Raw genomic sequence first — 22,194 nt, forward strand, 5'->3', positions numbered from 1 at the left:
ATCTGTCTTTAACCGCGTTCTCTGTAGCAAGAACATTTCCATCCTCATCCTTGATGCACCTCACTTGGTTTAGATCCCTTGTCTTCTTTTCCCCTGCTCTAGCTAGTTTATAGATATCCAACTCTCCTTCTTTGGTATCTAGTCGCTTATACATATCGTCATAAGCCGCTAACTTAGCTTCTCTCACAGCTTTCTTCGCCTCTTGCTTCGCTTTTCTATACCTTTCACCATTTTCATCGGTCATATCCTTGTATAAGGCTTTACAACATTCCTTCTTAGCCTTCACCTTTGTTTGTACCTCCTCATTCCACCACCAAGATTCCTTTTGGTGTGGGGCAAAGCTTGGACTCTCCTAATACCTCTTTTGCTACTTTTCGGATACAACTAGCCATGGAATCCCACATTTGGTTAGCTTCCCCCTCTCTATCCCACACACACTGGGTGATTACTTTCTCTTTGAAAATGACTTGTTTTTCTTCTTTTATATTCCACCATCTAGTCCTTGGGCACTTCCAAGTCTTGTTCTTTTTTCTCACTCTTTTGATATGTACATCCATCACCAATAAGCGATGTTGATTAGCCACGCTCTCTCCTGGTATAACAAGCCAATAAAACAATAATTCACTGTATAAATCATTTTTTCAACTTTAAAGTGTGGCTTAAAAAGAAGCTTTAAACAAGTAGCAATAATTTCATATTGAAAAATAAAACCTATTTCATGGATATTACAAGAGCCATTATTTTGAAAAACACACATTTTGGTTCTTCGCTGCTTGACTTTTAAGAAGATCTTTGTCCTTGTGACGATTCAAATTCTTTAAAATATCTCTGCAACGGAATAAACAAAACCAATCTAGGCCAAAATTGACTTGTTCGATTTGATTATGTTCATTGATTTTTCTGTTCACATGTTTACCCCTACTTGCCATATAGTTTTGGGGTGTTAGCGCATAGTGCTCTTCTCTTTACACACCAGTTTCAATTTTATTCTTCGTAAATTAAGAGACCGTTTGATAATCATTTCGTTTTCAATTTAAAAAAATATAAAAAACTAAATGAAGTTTTCAAAATTTGACCTAGAATTTTCGCTTTTGGTTTTCAATTTTAATTTTTTTAAAAACAACTGAAAACTAAAAATAGTTACAAAAAGAATTTTTCAGTTTTTAATTTACAAAAAAGTAAAAACTGAAAACTCTATACTATAGACTAAAAATTAAAAAGTGAAATCGAAATGGGCTCTCAACAAAATTGAAAAAAGACTCGGCTGAATTACTGAATTCAAAGCAGGGCTTATTAACGTTACGAGGCCCAATGGATCTATATAAATATTTTTCGTTTTTTTTTTTAACAAACGATATTATTTATATAGGCTTAATCTTACCGTAGGCTAACAATAATGTGATTCAAATTTGTTTTTCGTAAGAATCGAACTTAAAACTTCTCATTTACAAATGCAGACAAAATCCACTAAACTGTAGTATTGAGTGGCTCGTTATTTTATTTTATATTTTAAGAAAAAAGAAAGAAAGCAATGAAAAGCTGTACATAAAATAAATACAAAAAGGAATGAAATGAAGAAGAGTGGGAGACTAACGTTTAATTTAAGATAAAGAAAGAAAGGTAATCGCACCACGACGGCGGCGACGTGGCGGTCATTTAACGGAAAATAACAGACAAATCAGCCTCCAGATCAAGTCTTGAAGCACAACTCTGAAAAATCGAGACTACCTACAGCTGAGCTCCGACCAACCGTTGATGGATGCAATCAGGAAGCTCAGAGATCAGGTCGCCAAGCAACAGCAGGTACTCCCTCTCGTTTGATTCCGAATTTGTATTTCTGTATGGATTTTGATATGAACATAATCTGCGTTGATTGCGAGATACTGAGATTGCTTAATGAAATAATATTTATATAATTATTCGAGTTGAATTGGATCGATTCGAATTCAAATAGAATTTCACTAATTCTGAGCTGTTTGGGGATGTGTTGGAGTGCAATGTTGATGAATTTCTGAAATTTTGAGCTAGGTGTTGCTAATTACTTATCGATTTTTGATGTAACTGGATGCTTAATTTTTACATTTTCGGAAAACTTGAAGCGAAAATGGCATATAATTCAACGTTCCATGCTTCATTAATGCATATGAGTTAGTCGAAGCTTTATCGAGTTTGCTTTTGATTATTTTGTGAACACCGTCAGGCTGTGTTCAAACAATTTTCTGGTGGCATATATGGGGGATCGGATAATGTTGCCTCGGATGAAAATGAATTTCAACAGCATCAGAAACTCGAGAAGCTGTACATATCAACTCGTGCTGCCAAGGTTGCTACGCTTATTTTTGTCTGTGCTTTAAACGAGCATCACGTTAGTTGTGTTACCTATCGTTTTTTGCTTCTTCTTTAACAGCATTACCAAAAGGAAATTGTCCGCGGAGTGGAAGGTTACATTGTGGCCGGTTCAAAGCACGTTGAAATAGGTATGTTGCTTGAAATGCGTTGTCTTTTCTTGGGAGTTTGGATATGAATTCATGTTGGTTTTATCAGTTGGTATACATAATACTTTTTCAACAGGTACCAAGCTATCAGAAGATAGCAGGAAATATGGTTCTGAAAAGACTTGCACCGGTGGTAACACATTGTCGAGAGCTGCACTGAGTTTTGGAAGAGCTCGGGCCCAAATGGAAAGAGAGTGCGGAGTTCTACTGAAAGCCCTTGGCACACAGGTTTAAGTCAAATTATTACTATACAATGGCTCATTAAGTAAAAATCAAATATTGCCAGGGCCGGTTTCATACAAATGGAATTTCAACCTACTAATTTTCGTGTGCATTTGATCATTTCGAAAGAAATTTACAGTAAAAATTGTTTCCATTTTCACGTGTGGTTCAAGAACTGGACTACTTTTTGTGTTATTATGCATCATATAAGAGGTCGCACTTGGTGCGATGGCAAGTGCCTTCGCCCATGAGCGGTAGGTCTCGGGTTCGAGACTTGGGAGCAGCCTCTCCATAAATGGGGGTAAGGTTAGCCGACATTCACCTCTCCCAGACCCTGTGTAAAGCGGGAGCCTTGTGCACTGGGTACGACCTTTATGCATCATATGACAAACTGGTTCACCATTTCTTTCTATAGGTTTGCATAATAACTCTTTCTGTGCTTATCAATTTGCCTGTGTAGGTTGTGTTAGGTTTTTGGCTCAAAATTAGGATGATGCAATAAATTAGGTTTCTGTTAACTATTTGGTTTTGGTGTTCTATTTGGGTTTGGTTTTGACTTCTTAGTTAGTTTCCTTGGTGGAGAGATTTTGTTAATTACCTATTTGATTTGGATTTGGATTTATTTCATATTAGGATTCTTATTGTAACCTAAGTCCTATGCACTATAAATAGGACCTTAGGGTTAGTGTATTTAGTGTGCTTCATCATGGTTTAGAGAGCTTTTCTCTATTTTGGTTTTGGGTGGAGGTCACCGTTTGGAGTCACGAGCGTGGCAAATTCATGGCTCATTCGTTTGGCAAATTTGGTGAGAGTCAATTTGTGAGTTTGTGAGTTAGAAAGCAATTTGGGAGAATCTTCTCCGTTTGTTTTGAGTTCTCTACTCATTTGGTTTAGGGTTTGTAATTTGTGGGATTTAGGTTGTGAGAGTTTAAACACTCTTTTGTAATCTCCATTTGTTTAGTGAAATTCCTTGCCGTGCTTCGCCCGTGGAGTAGGCTTTACGCCGAACCACGTAAATCTCGTGTTAGTTTGAGATTGTTTGTTTTAGCTTTCACCTATGACGTTGATATTTGGTACTTTGTTATAATTCGCTTCCGTTTGCGCATAAAAGTACAACAAGTGGTATCAGAGCCCAGGTTTCGGCTTGGGCTTTGCTTAGCAGTCACTCTGAAGCCTTCTGTGTTGATATTGAAAAGTTCGAAGGTAATGACTTTGGTATTTGGCAATTGAAGATGCGTGCTTTGGTAGTTCAAGGAAGGAATAAGGAAAAGAGCAAACTTGGAAAGAACACTTGTAGCTATTGTTATAAGGAAGGCCATTGGAAAGTAGATTGCCCTAAACTCAAGGGCAAAAACAAGCCGTTTGATAAGTCTTTTGCTAATGTTGATGCAAACATTGCAGAAGATCATTGTTCTGAACTCCTCTAAATGTTATGTGAGGAGGTGGAGCTTGGTACTCAAGCTCTTTGGGTGGAGTGCAATTCACACTTTTTGTTCATATGTTCAAGCTTTTGCTTGGATTTTGTTTCGTATTTGTTAGTTTCCATAATGGAATTTGTTGGAGAAGGCATTGGAGGAAATTTCAAGTTTGAAGACTTTTGGATTTTTTGAGTCTAGGTGGAGATCAGTTTCAAAAGAATTTGGTGCACGTTTGCGTTTGTATTTTGGTATCCCAAATTTGGAAGTTTGCTAATTTCTCGCCGAGGTGGAGATTGTTAGGTTTTTGGCTCAAAATTAGGATGATGCAATAAATTAGGTTTCTGTTACCTATTTGGTTTTGGTGTCCTATTTGGGTTGGGTTTTGACTTTTTAGTTAGTTTCCTTGGTGGAGAGATTTGTTAATTACCTATTTGATTTGGATTTGGATTTATTTCCTATTAGGATTCTTATTGTAACCTAAGTCCTATGCACTATAAATAGGACCTTAGGGTTAGTGTATTTAGTGTGCCTCATCATGGTTTAGAGAGCTTTTCTCTATTTTGGTTTTGGGTGGAGGTCACCGTTTGAAGTCATGAGTGTGTGGCAAATTCATGGCTCATTCGTTTGGCAAATTTGGTGAGAGTCAATTTGTGAGTTTGTGAGTTGGAAAGCAATTTGGGAGAATCTTCTCCGTTTGTTTTGAGTTCTCTACTCTTTTGGTTTAGGGTTTGTAATTTGTGGGATTTAGGTTGTGAGAGTTTAAACACTCTTTTGCAATCTCCGTTTGTTTAGTGAAATTCCTTGCCGTGCTTTGCCCGTGAAGTAGGCTTTATGCCGAACCACGTAAATCTCTTGTGTTAGTTTGAGATTGTTTGTTTTAGCTTTCACCTATGACGTTGATATTTGGTACTTTGTTATAATTCGCTTCCGTTTGCGCATAAAAGTACAACAGGTTGCAGAGCCTTTAAGAGCAATGATAGTGGGAACACCCTTGGAGGATGCTCGACATCTAACTCAACGATATGCTAGAATGCGGCAAGAAGCTGAAGCTCAGGTATATGCAGTTTCTTCTGTTTCCTACCAATTTTATACTACAGTGATTTTACATGTTACATGGTGATCATACATTTCTCGGTTAACTTTTTTTGTTTTCTTTTAAAAGTGTTTGTTCATTTTGAGACAATCATGCATTGGTATTTATAGAGAACGCAAAATCTTAAGATGTTTAATGTAACTTGTTGAGATTGCTTCATTACTTGAAGCTTTGTTGTAATTTGGTTTTTGTTTTTTTTTTATTACTCCTTCAGATTTGTCTATATATACTAACTTGCACCGGGATAGGCTATAGATGTTTCCAGACGCCAGGCCAAAGTACGGGATTCTGCAGGTAATGCTGACATTATCATGAAACTAGAAGCTGCTGAAGCCAAGCTTCAGGAGCTGCAGTCTAGCGTTGCAATATTGGGAAAAGAAGCTAGTGCAGCTATGGCTGCTGTTGAAGGTCAACAACAAAGATTGACTCTTCAGCGGCTTCTTGCGATGGTAAAGGATTGCCTTCTCCTTTTTATTTAAGTGTTAAGACCTTGGCCTGTTCTAGTTACAAGACTGAAAAGGAAATTAATTTTGTAAATTTGTGATTTTTCGTCCCCATTCAAGGTTGAAGGAGAACGCAACTATCATCAGAACGTTCTTTAGATACTTGATCAGCTTGAAGGCGAGGTATGAAATATCCTAAAGTCTTCCTTTCAGCATGACAATTTCTTTTCCCAATTCATTTGGCTGTATATTATTCTAGTGTCTTGCTACTAAAAGCAGAGATCATTGACAGTATTTGTTGGGACAGATTTTATCAGAAAAGCAGCGAATTGAAGCATCGCATAGTCCGCCTACCGAGGACACTATGCCTCCACCACCATCTTATGAGGATCTCGGCCGTAGCTTTGCTTCTGAAACCTGTGATGAATTGACAGAGTTGAGGGACTCTTCTCTTTCTTAGGAGAGGTATCTTTATGCTATTGTTGTTGTATCCAAGTTTTAGTCTGTTCGACTCTTTAGTTTCTAGTAACTGTTTCTTTTCGCCTACCGCAGGTTATTTACACCTTCCACGCTGTAACTGATGTGGAGTTAAGTTTGTCATTCGGGAATTACGTTGTCGTCCGGAAGGTTCTGTCGTCTTTCCTGCTTGCATGCTTTCATCTTATATTCATGTTCGGATTTATTTCTTTCGTATTGAGGTTAAATTTTCATGTTCAAAGACGTTCACTCAGGTATGTTCGTCAATGCATAGGCATTAGCACACCACCGAGTGCATTAGAATATGGATTTCAGTTTTGGGTGCTGCATGCATTAATGTAGTTTGTCTGGTTTTGGTTATTGCTGCCGCTGAGCATGAGTGGCTTTCTGTAGTTGCTGAGAGTTATATTGTGAGCATAATTCATACAGCAGCTTTCATATACGGCACATGTAGTCGGCAGCACTGCATTTAGAAAGAGAAAGTTATATTTTCTTCACTGTTTATTGAAAACTTATATGTTGCATGTTCTGACTTTTAAAGTGAGTCGGCATCAGAGTTTTTATTTGAGAAAAATCAGTTTTGTGTCCATGTGTTTTCAAAGAAAATATTTTAGTTTTTAATCACTGATTTTTCATTGTGCTTCAATTAGAAATCAATTATGAGAATGTGCCTTGTGATTTTCGTAATTGGTTGATTTCAAAAAATCTTTACATTTCATACATTCTGCATGATCACATTAGGATCTTGCAAAGTTCAAGGACACAGTGATTGACTGTCGCGTTAGTGTCGTGCCACTTTCACTTGAAAGCTGAAGAGAGATCGAGTAGCAAAGCTCAATGAAAAAAATTGCCTACTAGTATGTGGGTCTAGTTAATGAGTTTTGTAAGTCTTTCTATACTCATTTGTCCTGGCTTAAGAGTTTGAGGATTTTCTCAATGATGAGTTTTACCTTATTAAATCCTACATCATGTGTACACTTGTTATTTGTCTTTTTAATTGCAAATGTGTAGGATAATCTTTCACTTATTTTCTTGTAGTGAACTCTATCTTAGACATTCATCAACATTTAGAGTTTACGACAGAGGACTTTGCTACCATATTATCAGTGCATTGATTAATTTGTAAAGCGCCCATTTATCCTAATTATAAAATATATCCTAATTATAAAATATAATCTGTACAAGACATTAACAGTTTGGATGTCATGTATGGCCACATCCTTTATTTTCAGAATAATGCTATTCATACCATGTTTTTATATCATATTTATATACCACTTTAAGTGGCATCTGATGTAAACAACCACATTATTTGAAAAATTTGCAAAACTCAAGGAAAGGAAAGAGAAAGACTCTTTGTATACCATAATTGTCATTTAATTAACTAATTTTTCTTAATTATGAGTTTATTAAATAATGAACTAAATTTAAAAATCTGATTAATTCAAATTATGTGTCAGTTCACATCACATCAAATGCCACCGAAAATGGTATGAAAATGTTGTATAAAAACATGGTATGAATAACATTACTCTTATTTCCACCATTCTTATCAACTGGATGGGGATAGATTGTCTTTATCTCACAAACCCATAATGTGGCAATCGTCCATTAGAAAGGTAATGTACGTTTTGAAAATCGTGGTAAATATTGAATAAGTAATGACGCCTCTAAAAATAAAATTTAGTTATTTGAAAGAATCTTTCATAAAATAAAGTAACGAATAATCAACAAAAGTAGCAGTACACCAAGTTGAATCCTTTTCAACGTTGAAATGAAATATGAAAGTAGATCAAGTTTATATTATTCATCTACTTTTTTTTTTATTTTAATAAACGATATTATCTACACTAAAGAGATAGAGTTGGCTAAGTCTCACAATGGACTAGCAATAATATGGTTCAAATTCACATTTGACGAGAATCAAACCAAGTGAAGAGAAATATCATTAGACCGTAACATTATTCATCAACTTTTAAATTCATCCACTTTTAAATAATAAACAATCAAGAAAAACATTGCACGGGGTCCCCTCTCGTCACTTACCACTAGTGCCATCACTTACCTGAGCAAAAGAGATATTTCCAATTGCTTGACCCAAACAAGCATTGAGTTCATCCATCAATAACAGGTCCACATCTCAACCCAAATATAATAACGTCAAAGGAGAGGGGAAAATGAGAAGGAAACTCTGGAGGGTAGAGGGAAGGAAAAGGAGAAAAGGACAAAGGAGAAAAGGACAAAGGGAGAAGGGAAAAGTAGAAAGGGAAGGAGGACCACAGTAGAAAATATCGATAATATCGGCGAAATATCGCCGATATTATCGTTTTTTTGGGACCCCGATATTTTAGTAACTATCCAACTTGTTTTCGGCAGAATATCGCGATATTATATCGCGATATTTTCGAAACTATCGCGATATTTGGTATGGACTCATCGGAGAACACGGCCGGAGCAAATAATCCGAAACCCTAAATCCCCAAATGCTAAATCAAAGCAAATGAACTGAATCTACAATACAGGATTCCGAGAAGAACGATTTCAGTACAAAAATCAACATGTTTACAAGCCGAGAAGAACGATTTCAGTACAAAATTCAAAGCAAATGAACCGATTCCTTAAATCCCCAAATTCGGATTCAAAGCAACTGAACTGAATCCCTAATTCCTAAATCCCTAAAATCTATTTCAGTACAAAAATCAAGCAACATGCAGATAAATCGCAATCTGTACAAAAATAGAAACCCTAATTCCTAAATCCCTAAAATCAATTTCAGTACAACAAAGGTGCAACATGCAGAAAAATTGAAATCTGTACAAAAATTTAAAGTAATAGAGGGGAAGAAGAGAAGTAGGAGCCTGGAACATCGTCTTCCTCACGAATCCAAGACGGCTGGGACAAGTTCGTGCTCCTCAGTGGTGTCGACGGCTTGGACTACGGAGACAGAGGGAGACACGGAGACACGGACGGTTATGGAGTGGTGTCGACGGCTGGGTTTAGGGCGGGTGAGATAGGAGGAGCAGAGGGAGACAGGGAGACACGGAGACACGGACGAAGAGGATCGAGATTCGAGAGATGATGTCTCTGTGTGTGTGTGGAAGAACTGGAGAAGGGGGAAGGGAGGGAGAAGACTGAGAACTTCTCGGTGAGAACGAAGGCTCAGACCGACCTCAGAGAGAGAAGAGAGAAGAGAGAAACTGAGAGGATTCGAGAATATGGTAGTGGAGTGGGAAATGAAAGATCGAGAGAGAGACCTCCGTGTGTGGTGTACGTGTGTGGTGTGCGTGTGTGGTGTGGTGGGGGGGTCTCGAAGTGTGTGTGTGGTGGAGTGTGAGTTCTTCAGTCTTTTTGACTGTCTGAGTGATGGTGTCTAAGAGAAAAAAGCATCCAATGCTCCAAATTATTCAAAACCAAATCATTCCAAACCTATGTCTACCTCTCTGATCCAATGATCCAAAGAACTTTTTGCAATTTCAGAACATGCACAACAAATACTACTGCTTTAATAATGAAAGCGTGTGACAGTCTTTCACATGCAAAACAGTGTCAATGTCTGTTATATACTTACATTCTTTCATCATCAGAGGCATTCACCGAATTTTAACTTACATTCTTCTTCCCATACCATTTTCAAAACCATTCCAGATCCTTTCCAAAGCCAAGCAACACAAAGGCTTCCATATTTAAGGTAAGTTTACAAACTTAAATTTATATTATTGTAATTTATACAAAAACAAATAAATTTGTGTGCACTCGTATGTTAATTTTTTTTAAGTAATTACTTGCATGTTAATTATGTTAATTTTTGTAAGTAATTAAGTAATGTTAATATTAATTGTTTTAAGTAATTAAGTAATGTTGTATAATTATTCCCTAGGATAATTTTAATATGTTTAATGTTATTTATTATTTTATTTTCCTTACCATTTTCAAAGTCATTCCAGATCCATTCCAAAGCTTGAACACAAAGGCTTCAATATTTAAGGTAAGTTTACAAACTTAAATTTATATTATTGTAATTTATACAACAACAAATAAATTTGTGTGGACTCGTATGTGAATCTTTTTAAGTAATTAATACTTGCATGTTAATTTTTGTAAGCAATTAAGTAATGTTAATATTAATTGTTTTAAGTAATTAAGTAATGTTGTATAATTATTCCCTAGGATAATTTTAATATGTTTAATATTATTTATTATTTTATTTCTCTTACCATCTTCATTATCAAATTGGATTATTATTCATTAATATTAGGTTTTTTTATTATCAAATTGGATTATTATTCTTTAATATTAGATTTTTTTATTATCAAATTGGATTATTATTCTTTTATATTAGGTTTTTTTATTATCAAATTGGATTATTATTCTTTTATATTAGGAATTTTTTTTATCAAATTGGTGGATTATTCATTAAATTTGATTATTATCAAATTGGATTATTATTCATCACCATGTTTTATATTAGGATAATTTTTTTATCAAATTGGTGGATTATTCATTAAATTGGATTATTATCAAATTGGATTATTATTCATCACCATGTTTTATATTAGGATAATTTTTTTATCAAATTGGTGGATTATTCATTAAATTGGATTATTATCAAATTGGATTATTATTCATCACCATGTTTTATATTAGGATAATTTTTTTATCAAATTGGTGGATTATTCATTAAATTGGATTATTATCAAATTGGATTATTATTCATCACCATGTTTTATATTAGGATAATTTTTTTATCAAATTGGTGGATTATTCATTAAATTGGATTATTATCAAATTGGATTATTATTATCAAATTGGATTATTATTCATCACCATGTTTTATATTAGGATTTTTTTTTTATCAAATTGGATTATTATTCATTAAATTGAATTATTATCAAATTGGATTATTATTCATTAATATTAGGTTTTATTATTCCATATTATTTGTATAATTACTTAACTTTTTACAATCATTTTCTTTACTTTGTATTTAATTCTTCTGTAGAATAACTTTATTATTTAGGTTCTCTTATTTTTATCAAAAAATAATTGTCTAATTTTAATGAAAAATAAATATAGGTACATTTAAGATGTCAAGTAAACGTGATCCAGCTTGGGAACATGGAGACCCAATAGACGGAAACAAACATGGCACAATTTGCAAATATTGTGGTCGGGTAATGAAGAGTGGCGGAGTGACACGACTGAAGTATCATCTTAGTGGATTAGATCCATCAAAAAATGTCCAACGATGCGATAATGTCCCCCCAGAAGTGAAGGCATTCATCAGCACATTATTAAAAAATAAAAAACAGCAGAAGGAAAAGATGACACAAGGAATGGAAAATATTCGAGCTGAGCTACGGGGAGAAGTCTATGGCCAAGCGGTTGACAGTGATGATGATGACGATGAGGACGAATGTGATGATGACATGGGACCTGAAGAACGACGCAGTTTGAAACAAGCATTACGTGCCTCCAAACAGTCAGCATGGGAAAGAGAACACCTTCATAAAATTCCTAATAGGGGACATGGTTCCGGGACAAGTGGTGGTGCACAAATGAGACGGGGAGGCAGTCTTAGAGAATCACAACCAACACCACCAATAGCCCCAAGTTTATATAAGTCATCCAACGCACGTCAAAAGAGTGTTTGGAGTTATTTCAAGGGAGGTAATGTGAAGGAGGGAATGGGGCGTCTAATTAGCAAGTTCTTTATCTATGAAAATGTCCCTGCTGCGAAGGCTTCATCACATCATTTCAAAAATATGGTAGTGGGATGTCAACAGGCCGGTGTTGGAGTACAACCTCCCACTCCCTATGAGATAAGAAACAAATATTTGGATATGGAGTATAAACACATTGGCGAGTATGTTAACAAGTTGAGGTCAAAGTGGGAAACTAATGGTTGCACAATCATGTGTGACGGATGGACCGGCCCGACCAGATTATCTATCATCAACTTCATGGTATATTCCAAGGGCAAGACAATTTTTTTGAAGTCTGTTGATGCTTCAGACCATATAAAGAATTACAAATATATTTACAAATTATTGAGGGATGTAATCATGGAGGTGGGAGAGCATAATGTTGTCCAAGTCGTGACCGACAACGGTTCTGCATTTGTCAAAGCTGGAAAAAAGTTAATGAAGCATCATAATGTGTTTTGGACATCATGTGCAGCACATTGTATTGATCTTATGTTTGAGGCAATGGGGAAGAGAGAGAATGTTGCTACTGTGGTCAAAAGAGCTAGAACGATCACTAATTATATTTACAATCACGGTTGGTTGTTGGCAAAGATGCGTGAATTTTGCAGAGGAGAAATTATTCGTCCAGCTACCACTCGATTCGCCACCAACTATATTGCATTAAACAGCCTACTCAAGAAGAAAGCAGGGTTGAAACAACTATTCACCAGTGATGATTGGGCCAACCACAATTTTAGCCGCTCAAATACAGGTCGTTTGGTGGAAAGTATAGTGCTTGATCATGCTTTTTGGAGTCAAACAGAACATGTGTGTCAAGTGTTTGAACCTCTTTACAAAGTTTTACGGATCGTTGACACAGAAGTGTATTCTACTATGGGGGCTGTATATGAGTTGATGCGTGTAGTGAAGGATGAATTGGAAAGAAAACATGGTGCAAGGTGGGTCGTAAAAATAATTGAAGACCGATGGTATAAAACATTATACCACGATTTGCATGCAGCAGGTATAAATTATGTCATAATTTGCAATTCATTTCTTTAGTTGCATAAGTATTATTTATCTTATTAGAGTATGTGTTTCTTTGAACAGCATATTATTTGAATCCCCGATACCAATACAGACCCGGTGTTGGAGATGATGGTACCCTTATACGTGTTGTACATAATGTATACTCTAAATTAGACCCTGCATCACCAGCAGTTGGCCAATTTGGAAATGAGGTACACAATTACTTAAATTATAATAATTACTTTGTTGGATTAAACTAACACAATTTATTGTATTCAGCTAACATGGTTTAAAGATGCAAGAAGAACATTTGGAGAACCAACATCAGTTGCTGCTCGAACAAATATGTCTCCTAGTGAGTATAAACATATTTCACTATAAGTTTATAATAGAATTTGTTGGAGTTATTAGGCTTATCAACATTATTTTTCATTGTAGCTGAATGGTGGATCATGTATGGGACCGATGCACCAACTGTGAGAAAGTTAGCAATAAAAGTATTATCACAAACAGCTTCCTCATCAGCTTGTGAAAGAAATTGGAGCACATTTGCACTCATCCATACAAAGCAAAGAAATAAGTTGGCTCATAGTAGCTTGGAAAAATTAGTTTATTGCTACTACAACATGAAGCTTCAAATTCGAGATAAGGAAGCAGAAATCGATCATGTCGACCGTGGTGACCCACTAGATGTGTTTGATATTGTTGGTGAAGATGATGATACGGAGGGTAACCAACTTTTTCAATGGATTAGACCTCTTCATTTAGATGATGATGAAGGCAACCCAGCTCCCAGAGTTGCTGAAGAAGCACGTAATGAAGGGATAAATGTAGAAAGAGTATTAGAGGAGGAGGTGGGATCTAGCAGCGCTGACTCTTTCGAAGAACTTTTGCACCCAATGCCAAGCAACACTGGAATTCCACCTTTTTCCAATCCTACACAACCACAACATCGTGCTGATACTAATGATAGCTCTAGTACAAGATCAGGAGACTCACCTACCACCGGAGGTGGGAATGATGAAGGAAATAGTGGAGCTGGAGGTAGTGGAGCTGGAGGTAGTGGTGGTGGATATGGAAACTATTATGGACCGCCACCTCCCGGATATATGAGCCCCTTCACTGGTGAGGCAAACTTCACGCATGCAACACAAGATGATGACCATGGCAGTAGGCGGGCAGGACCAGGAATTGGTGCCATAGGGAAGGACTATACTCGCAGAGAAAGAGGCAAAGGGATTTTGTCAAGTCAAGAAGATGACTCGTTATCTAGAACTTCAGACTCTTTTGGATTGGGAAGTAGTAACTATGGTTATACTCATAACCAACCATTTCCCTACCCTTCATATCCCATTCCTGTTGGGATGGAATCGAGCGACTCATGGAATCAATCACAGCCTCAATCTTCAAATGATTTTTCTTATGGACAACCTCAACCAATCTCGGATCCATATGGGTAGCATATTAACAATTACATGCAAAACTATTTTGGGGATTTATCATTTGATAACTACTCTTCACAATACACTCATTCTACACATAGAGATGATGAAGATATTGACAAATTTGAACCTCATAGGAACTCTATGTGGTACTAAAGTGTAAAATATTGTACTAATTCATTATATATAAATGATTATGGTGTGTTTAGACTTCTTTCATTAATTACTACATATTTTCTACACTCATAATGTTTGTCAGATCGCTATATAATCAACTTGATAATGTTAAATCCATCATGCAATGCATTTCCTTCCAATTTTTTGTGATAAACTAATAGATAATTGACTAAATAAACATCCTACAAAGTTTCAATACAAATTTCCAAGTTTTTCTTACAATTTCCGTGGTTTCCATGTAATTTTTATCGATATCGATATTTTACCGATATTTCCATCGATATTTCCGTGTTTTCGGACTACCGATATTTCCGATATCACCGATATTTTCTTCCTTGAGGAGGACAATGAGAGGAAATTTCGGAGAATAGAGAAAAGGAGAAGGGAAAAGTAGAAAAGGAGAAGAGAAGGGATAAGGGGAAGGAAGCTTAGGAGGGTAGGCAGACGAAAAGAAGGAAATGCATAAAAATAAAAAATAAAAAAGGAAAGTTGACTTCATCATTATGTCTCCTAGCGGAAAGGAGCAATCACATTGTAAATTATATTTCGTATAATGAGAAATTAGTATTCCTACTCGAGGATATAGACACAACTTGTCGAATCTCGTTACTATACAGCAAGTCTATAATTGCACAACAATTTGATTAACCACCTTAAGTTCATCCATATATGTACTAAGATTCAAGTTTTTCCAAACTTTCCTTATGAAACTAACTGAACATTACAAGTGCCTCATTATTATGCGGTTCGATCAAGTTTTAATTTTTGTCTCATAACCACATTATCTTTAGGACAATAATCTTGTGGTTGAATATAAAAACCTTCGACATGGTGATCAATGGCGGAGCCAAGTTAAGGGCTGCCCTGGGCTGCAGCCCAGGTAGCTTGTGGTGAAAAATAAAATTTTACATGTAAATTAGATTGATTTTCGAATGTAGTCCACCAAATATTTAGTCGCTAATTCAAATTCTCTAGGTTTAACTATATAAAATTATATAATACACTTTGCAAACCATCTCTTTTTCTTACATTATTTTTCTCATCGCTTCTTGTACATGTACAAATTTGGATTTGTTTAATTTTAACACGTTTTTGGCTCACCTTGTGAATTTTTTTAAGCTAACTGATACTATAAGAAATAGGGTATCAAGTTTCTTTATTTAAAAAGATTTAAAATTTTAAACTAGCCCACCCGGTAAAACATTACTAACTCCGCTATTGATGGTGATATTGGAAACACTAGTTGGTGGGTTGATTGGTAGAAATGGTTCCAACAATTTAAAGATGAGAAATGAGTATTGAGCAATGATCAAAATGTGTTGTACTTTATCAGAAAAGATCTTTGTGCAATCAAAAGTGCATTTTATCACAAAAAGGTAACAACGATCAATATAATTGTTATTTATAAAATCACACATAAAATAAGAAGTAATCTTTTCTTTTTCTTTTCATCTCTGCCACTATGGGCCGACCATGACTTAAAGAAACGCTTTTTGGGTCAATGGATGGGAACGACCCATTTTATAATTGTTTGTAAATTTTTCTGGAAGTAGATGGAAATGACCGAAGTACATATTTCCCCTGCTCACAGACATTTGCATTGCACCTAGCAAAAACCAGTTTTTTTGTTTGAACATCGATCCACATCAACGTTTAATTCAAGATAAAGAAAGGTAATCGCAACACGACGGCGGCGACGTGGCGGTCATTTAACGGAAAATAACAGACAAATCAGCCTCCAGATCAAGTCTTGAAGCACAACTCTGAAAAATCGAGACTACCTACATCTGAGCTCCGACCAACCGCTGATGGAGGCAATCAGGAAGCTCAGAGATCAGGTCGCCAAGCAACAGCAGGTACTCTCTCTCTCTTGTTTGATTCCGAATTTGTATTTCTCAATGGAATTTTATATGAACATAATCTGCGTTGATTGCGAGATACTGAGATTGCTTAATGAAATAATATTTATATAATTGTTCGTGTTGAATTGGATCGATTCGAATTCGAATAGAATTTCACTATTTCTGAGCTGTGTTGGAGTGCAGTGTTGCCGAATTTCTGAAATTTTGAGCTAGGTGTTGCTAATTACTTATCCATTTTTGGATTTAATTGGATGCTTAATTTTTACATTTTCGGAAAACTTCAAGCAAAAATGGTATATGATTTTTATCATAAAAAGAGTTAGTCGAAGCTTTATCGAGTTTGCTTTTGATTATTTTATCATAAAAAGATGAGCAACGATCTATATAATTTTTCTGGAAGTTGATGGAAATGACCCAATTACATATTTCCCCTCCTCACAGACATTTGCATTGCACCTAGCAAACACCAGTTTTTTTGTTTGAACATCGATCCACATCAATGGCTCTTGTGAGAACATCTCCAGGAACCTCCTCTGATTCCAACACTTTTCGGAGTTATTGCTACGACGTGTTCTTGAGCTTCAGAGGGGAAGAAACTCGCAAGACTTTTACCGACCACCTCTACACAGCCTTGAACAACGCAGGATTTCTTACGTTCCGAGACGACGATGAACTTGAGAGAGGAGAATATATAAAGCCAGGACTGCAGAAAGCGATCCAGCAGTCACGAACTTCTGTTGTCGTGTTTTCGAAAGATTACGCGTCATCCAGTTGGTGTCTTGATGAGCTTGTGCTGATCCTTGAACGCAAGAGGACCACCTCGGACCATGTAGTTTTACCAGTCTTCTACGATGTCGATCCGTCCCACGTGAGGAAGCAGACAGGAAGTGTTGGAAAAGCATTTGCTAGAAGCCAGAAAAATCAGTCGCCGGAAAAGGTGCAGGGATGGAGGAAGGCACTTGCAGAGATTGCAGACCTAGCAGGCATGGTCTTACAAAATCAAGCTGATGGGTAACTTTCATTATCTCCATTTCTCATCTCTTTCCTGGGTGAATTTGATGTATGATCCGTAGTGACCTAGATTTTTATATGTTTATTAATTCAATCTCAGTAGTGAATAATAATCTCAATTTAGGTCAACTTAAAGAAATCACACTCAACTCAACTTAAGGATTAGTCATTTTCCATGTTAATCTACTGGTTTCAGTTGCTTAAATTTTTTTGAAAGCTGGTGTGGAAAAAAGTTAGGATTTGATATGTCATGTATTTGTCTATAGTTCGTATAAATTATGCGCACTATTCCTTTCTTTTTTTTCAATTTAATTTTGTCAGCAGTCCTTTTTTTTTTTTCTTATTTAAATAAAGGCAATCAACATATGTTTGAAGGGAATTTTAACGAAAAACCACATTTTTACACTAAAAAGTCAATCATGATACTATTCACTTTACCCTTTATTTTGTAATTATCTAATTTTCCCAATTCATTTTTTGTTTTGTTTGCAAATTCTTAGGTACGAGTCAACGTTTATCAAAAACATTATTAAAGTGATAGGAGACAAGTTAAGTCGCACGCCATTGAGTGTTGAACCAAAATTGATTGGAATTCAATCTCAAGCCGAACGCATCAATTTGTGGTTCCAAGATGGATCAAGTGATGTTGGTATATTTGTTGTGTATGGCATGTCTGGAATCGGGAAGACAACCATTGCAAAACATGTTTACAATTCAAACTTTGGAAGCTTTCAAGGAAGTAGTTTCATTGAAAATATCAAGGAAACAGCAGATCGACCAAATGGCTTAGTTCAAATACAAATGCAACTTCTTTGTGATATTTTGAACGGCAGAGAAGTGAAAATACACAGTGTTAGTGAGGGAATAATTAAGATTGAAAGGGCCATAAGCTCTAAAAGAGTTCTACTTGTTCTTGATGATGTTGACCATATGGACCAATTAGATGCAATCCTAAGGATGAAAGATCAGTTTTATCCTGGAAGTAAGATACTAATAACAACTAGGTGTGAAAGGTTGTTAAAGGCAGATCAAGTTACAGAGGTGCACAGAGTTCAAACTTTGGATGACAATGAATCATTAAAGCTTTTCAGTTGGCATGCTTTTGGCCAGGACCATCCCATAGAAGAATACATGGAGCACTCAAAACAGCTAGTGCAACATAGCGGCGGACTTCCATTAGCTCTAAAAGTTTTGGGTTCTTCTTTATCAGGAGGACGTATAGGTGTATGGGAAAGTGCATTGGAGAAGCTAAAAGTTATTCCTGATGGTGAAATCATGAGTAAACTAAGAATAAGCTATGAAAGTTTAAAAGATGACCATGACCGGAAATTATTCCTCCACATTGCTTGTTTCCTAATAGGAAGGAACAAAAGTTACATTGTTAGAATATTCGATGGATGTGATTTCTATACAATCATTGGCATTCAAAATCTCATTGATAGATGCTTGGTGACACTTGATGAATACGGCAAGGTGAACATGCATGACTTGATTCGTGCTATGGGAAGAGAAATTGTTCGCCAAGAATCAGAAGAGCCTGAGAAACGTAGTAGATTATGGCGCCATAAGGATTCTTTCCAAGTATTGAGGAAAAAGAATGTAAGAAACATGTCTTTTATGTCTATATATGTATTTCTTCTTGTGAAAATTACGCATATTAATGTCTCTATTGTTTCCTTTAGGGTACAAAAAAAATCCAAGGTCTTTTCCTGGATATGCGTAACCATCCTGCAAACAATCCAATAAACACAAATGAGATAGTCTTGGAAACCAATGCATTTGCAAGGATGCGCAATTTACAACTACTCCATCTTAGTCATGTACGATTGGATGGATGTTATGTAGATTTCCCTACAGGATTAAGATGGTTGTGTTGGCTTGAATTTCCTTTGGATTCTATACCAATTGATTTTCCTTTGGAGAACGTAATTGTTCTTGAAATGCAATACAGTAGCTTGAGACAAGTATACAAAGGAACAAAAGTATGTTACTCTATGCATTTCAATTCATTTTCCTTATTTTGTTAGTTTTTTATTTGTGGACTAACTCCATGTGTTAAAATGAACTATTATGTTTTCTTTAATTCGATAACTAATTTCTTATGTTAGACACTTATTTCATTGTTCTTTTTTTTTTTCTTTTTTCTTTTTCCTTTGTTTCCACAGTTTCTTCCATCGTTGAAGATCCTTGACGTCAGCCATTCTCATGGCCTTAGTGAAACCATTGACTTCTCACTTTCCCCCAATCTAGAGGAACTGATTCTTGTAGATTGCACAAGCCTGAAGAATGTTCATGAATCCATTGGAAACCTGGAGAGACTCGTGTACTTGAATTTGAAGGATTGCAAGAATCTTAGGATGCTTCCGAAGAACATGTGCATGCTTAAATCACTTGAAACACTCATTTTATCTGGTTGCTTAAATCTTGATGAGTTTCCAGTGGAGATGATGAAGAAGATGGAGTCTCTGAAAGTTCTTGAGACGGATGGAATTCCAATAGGTGAATTGTGGCCAAAAAGAAGTTCAACTATCTTGAGTTCTTTTCCGTGCTCTTTGGTAGAGTTAAGTCTGAAGGGGTGCAATCTTTCTGATGATGTCTTTTCTACGGATTTAAGTGCTCTATCCTACTTGCGAAGACTACATTTGGATGCGAATCCAATTTGCAGTCTGCCAGTTTTCATCAAAGGTTTGAGGAGGATCGATGAACTCTCTTTCAAGGGTTGTGATAGGCTCGAATCGCTTGTGGGGTTGCCGGAAGTACACCAAAGGCTAAGTATAAAAGAATGCATATCATTAAAAAAAATAACTTTTCATTCCCCTGGGCCACATTATCTAACACGTGTATTTTGCGATGACAACCGGAATCTTGTTGAGTGTGAGTGATATTACAAGTTAGAGCCTATTGATAGAGTTGATGTGGAAATGATCAAACTTTTGGGCTTGTGCAACTTGGAATCCATGCCAGCTGTTCGAATGCATCATCCACTCACAAACTGGGATCTAATAGAGGTCCCCGTCCAGGTGCGCCTCTTTTTCTCTCTCTCATAAGTCGTAAATATATAATGGGAAAGAAATGACTGAGTAATGTTGTGATGACTGTGGCAAATACATAGGGACTGTATCAACATGGTATATTCAGCACCTTTTTTGTTGGGAATGAGGTTCCAGGCCTGTTCAGCTATAAAAGTACCAAGTCCTCGATATCTTTTATTGTCCCTTTACTACTTGCTAGTCACAGAATTCGAGGCTTGAACATCTTTGCTACCTATGCAAAGGAAAATTCAAATAATTATTCTACTAGACCTAATATTGGTCCAATAATGATCAAAGTGAGAAACAAGAGTAAGGGTCTGAAGTGGATCTATGACCCATTTTTCTATGGAATCCCAAGTGACGGAGAAGATATGATATGGTTGAGCCATTGGAAGATGGAGAATAAAACAATATTACAATGTGGAGATGAAGTGGTGGTTTCGGTAATAACTGGACCACGTGACATGTTTTGGGTCAAGGAGTTTGGTGTCGAGCTTGTGCAAGAGCACCAAGACAAGATGAGTACCCAACACAACACCAAATCTGATCCTAATTATCCATTTGTTATTGATGGAGATTTGAAGATGTTTGAGGACAGACCGGGAAAATACTTCCTTGGCAGTTATTTTATAGAAGAAATTGATGACATTGATATCCTCACCATGGACTCTGATGAAGAAGACACAAGTATGTTGTGTTGTTGTATTGCATTGAATTATACTTCATCCAAACACTTCCAGGTGTGTCCGTATTCATTTCAAAAACGTTTCCAATAAATTTTATGTTATTTGTATGTTTTTCAGACAAAGAAGGGCAAGAGGATGAACCTGATTACACAATTGCAAAGACGAGGGCTGCTAGCAATAACTACAGCCTGAGAGGCTGGAAGGTGCGCCTCACAACTGTCGGCTTCTTTTTTGCGCTTGCTCTAGTAGGTTGGTCCTCATCTCCCAAAAAAAGAAGCGACAATCGTCCACAAGCCCACCATGAGTTTGTAATTTGACTTCAAATGTGCTTGCTCTAGTAGCTAAGCACTTTTAACCGCTTGAGATATAAAAGCCCATTGCAACTAGATACTAACTTCAAATGTGTTCAACGCCATCAAATATAGCATAAAATACATCCAGCATTAGGTTCCAAGCCCACTATTGAAAATCATGTTCATCCACTCCACATCCAAAGCAGCAAACTAACTAGGATACCAGGTTGGGAGGATACAATCATTAACAATTTCAAAAGCTTTAAATGCAATCCGAATACATGGCAAGTAGGGGTAAGCATGTGAACAGAAAAATCAGTGAACATAATCAAATCCAATACGTCAATTTTGGCCTAGATTGAAATGAAAAAAACAAGGAAATGCTTTGTGTATCGATTTGTTTATGAAGGAAATAAAACCTATTTCATGGAAATAAAACCTGTGGTTACCTTTGTCTTCCTCTGCCATTTGTCTATCGATTTGTTTCTGAAAGTGTCTATTCTACAAGATACAACATGACAGGTCTTAGGTAGACCAAGTAACCGGCATGGAAATGCTTTCTGAAGCAAGAATCTGAACTCAAGAGTTTTGTGCCAGAGAGACTTCAGAAAAATGTAAAAAACAACATAGAATATGGGTAAGAATAAACATCGATTAGACAATAATTCACTGTATAAATCGTTTTTTCAACTTTAAAGTGTGGCTTAAAAAGAAGCTTTAAACAAGTAGCAATAATTTCATATTGAAAAATAAAACCTATTTCATGGATATTACAAGAGCCATTATTTTGAAAAACACACCTTTTGGTTCTTCACTGCTTGACTTTTAAG

At 36.1% G+C, this 22,194-nt stretch overlaps 2 protein-coding genes and 1 pseudogene across 4 annotated transcripts; all 3 read left to right on the forward strand.

The window, feature by feature from the left end:
* Positions 1 to 1,533: 1,533 nt before the first annotated feature.
* Positions 1,534 to 6,590, forward strand: LOC103440337 (SH3 domain-containing protein 2-like; annotated as a pseudogene).
* Positions 6,591 to 12,945: 6,355 nt separating this feature from the next.
* Positions 12,946 to 14,321, forward strand: LOC139198278 (uncharacterized). The gene is made up of 3 exons (XM_070826748.1): positions 12,946 to 13,073; positions 13,141 to 13,216; positions 13,300 to 14,321. Exons 2-3 carry the CDS (start codon positions 13,207 to 13,209, stop codon positions 14,319 to 14,321), a joined length of 1,032 nt encoding a protein of 343 aa, XP_070682849.1. The 5' UTR covers positions 12,946 to 13,073; positions 13,141 to 13,206.
* Positions 14,322 to 16,841: 2,520 nt separating this feature from the next.
* LOC103408503 (disease resistance protein RUN1-like) lies at positions 16,842 to 21,457 on the forward strand. Of its 3 annotated transcripts, XM_070827017.1 has the most exons (6): positions 16,842 to 17,353; positions 17,854 to 18,952; positions 19,036 to 19,335; positions 19,519 to 20,373; positions 20,466 to 21,072; positions 21,189 to 21,457. In XM_070827017.1, the coding sequence occupies exons 1-4, from the start codon at positions 16,842 to 16,844 to the stop codon at positions 20,233 to 20,235; spliced, it is 2,628 nt and encodes an 875-aa protein (XP_070683118.1). In that variant the 3' UTR covers positions 20,236 to 20,373; positions 20,466 to 21,072; positions 21,189 to 21,457. The 3 variants fall into 3 exon arrangements, with proteins under 3 accessions (XP_070683118.1, XP_070683119.1, XP_070683120.1); XM_070827018.1 differs by lacking the exon at positions 20,466 to 21,072; XM_070827019.1 differs by lacking the exon at positions 19,036 to 19,335.
* Positions 21,458 to 22,194: the final 737 nt, after the last annotated feature.

The sequence above is a fragment of the Malus domestica genome, chromosome 08 (assembly GCF_042453785.1).
Source record: "Malus domestica chromosome 08, GDT2T_hap1".
NCBI classification, from domain to species: domain Eukaryota; kingdom Viridiplantae; phylum Streptophyta; class Magnoliopsida; order Rosales; family Rosaceae; genus Malus; species Malus domestica.